This window comes from Charadrius vociferus, unplaced genomic scaffold (assembly GCF_000708025.1).
Source record: "Charadrius vociferus isolate BGI_N301 unplaced genomic scaffold, ASM70802v2 scaffold564, whole genome shotgun sequence".
Classification (NCBI taxonomy): Eukaryota; Metazoa; Chordata; class Aves; order Charadriiformes; family Charadriidae; genus Charadrius; species Charadrius vociferus.
This window is the reverse complement of record NW_009647940.1, coordinates 145551-146150: the sequence shown is the minus strand read 5'-3', so window position 1 is coordinate 146150 and position 600 is coordinate 145551. Positions and strand designations below refer to the sequence as shown.

At 65.5% G+C, this 600-nt stretch overlaps 1 protein-coding gene across 1 annotated transcript in view; it reads right to left on the bottom strand.

The window, feature by feature from the left end:
• KANSL2 (KAT8 regulatory NSL complex subunit 2) overlaps positions 1–600 on the bottom strand; it is a 19519-nt gene that overhangs the window by 2413 nt on the left and 16506 nt on the right. Inside the window, exons 11-12 of the mRNA XM_009883198.1 lie at positions 179–247; positions 29–67 (exon numbers count right to left, since the gene is read on the bottom strand). Of these exons, the coding sequence (XP_009881500.1) occupies positions 29–67; positions 179–247 (108 nt within the window). The remainder of the gene's footprint in view (positions 1–28; positions 68–178; positions 248–600) is intronic.

Below are 600 nucleotides of genomic sequence, written 5' to 3'. Positions count from 1 at the left end.
ACCCCCCACCGTGCCCCCTGACACCCACCTTCTGGTTGAGCAGCGCCTGTACCACATGGTTGGCGACCTGGAGAGCAGAGGGGGGGCCTGGGTGGGGTGCAAGGGCACACACAGCCCCGTGCCCCGGCACACACATATGCACGTGTCCCACACACACACACACAAACCCCTCTGGTACCTCGTCCAGGCAGCGCTCATACGTCTCCCGCTGGTTCTCGTTGGCCTGGGCCAGGGCTGTGTTCTCCGCCTGGGGACAGAGCAGCGACAGCTCAGGGGAGGTGGTGGAGGACCCCGGGTGCCTGGATGCCCTGCCCCCATGGCACCCAGGGGACCCCTCATCTGCTTGGTGGGATCCAGGGCTGTCCCAGCAGCCGTGGCACGTGGGGGCCATGGAAAGCAGGAAAGTGCTGCCCCAACCATGGTGTCTGGGCTGCTGGGTCCATGGCACTGGCCAGGGCCACCTCTTAGCACTGGCTACACGATGGCAGTGGCTGCATGGTGGCAGTTGCCACGACTGCACCGTGGCCATGGCCACAGCTCCCCAAAGGCAATGGCCAAAGCTGCCTGGTGGTCACAGCTGCACTGGTGGCCCTCGCTTTT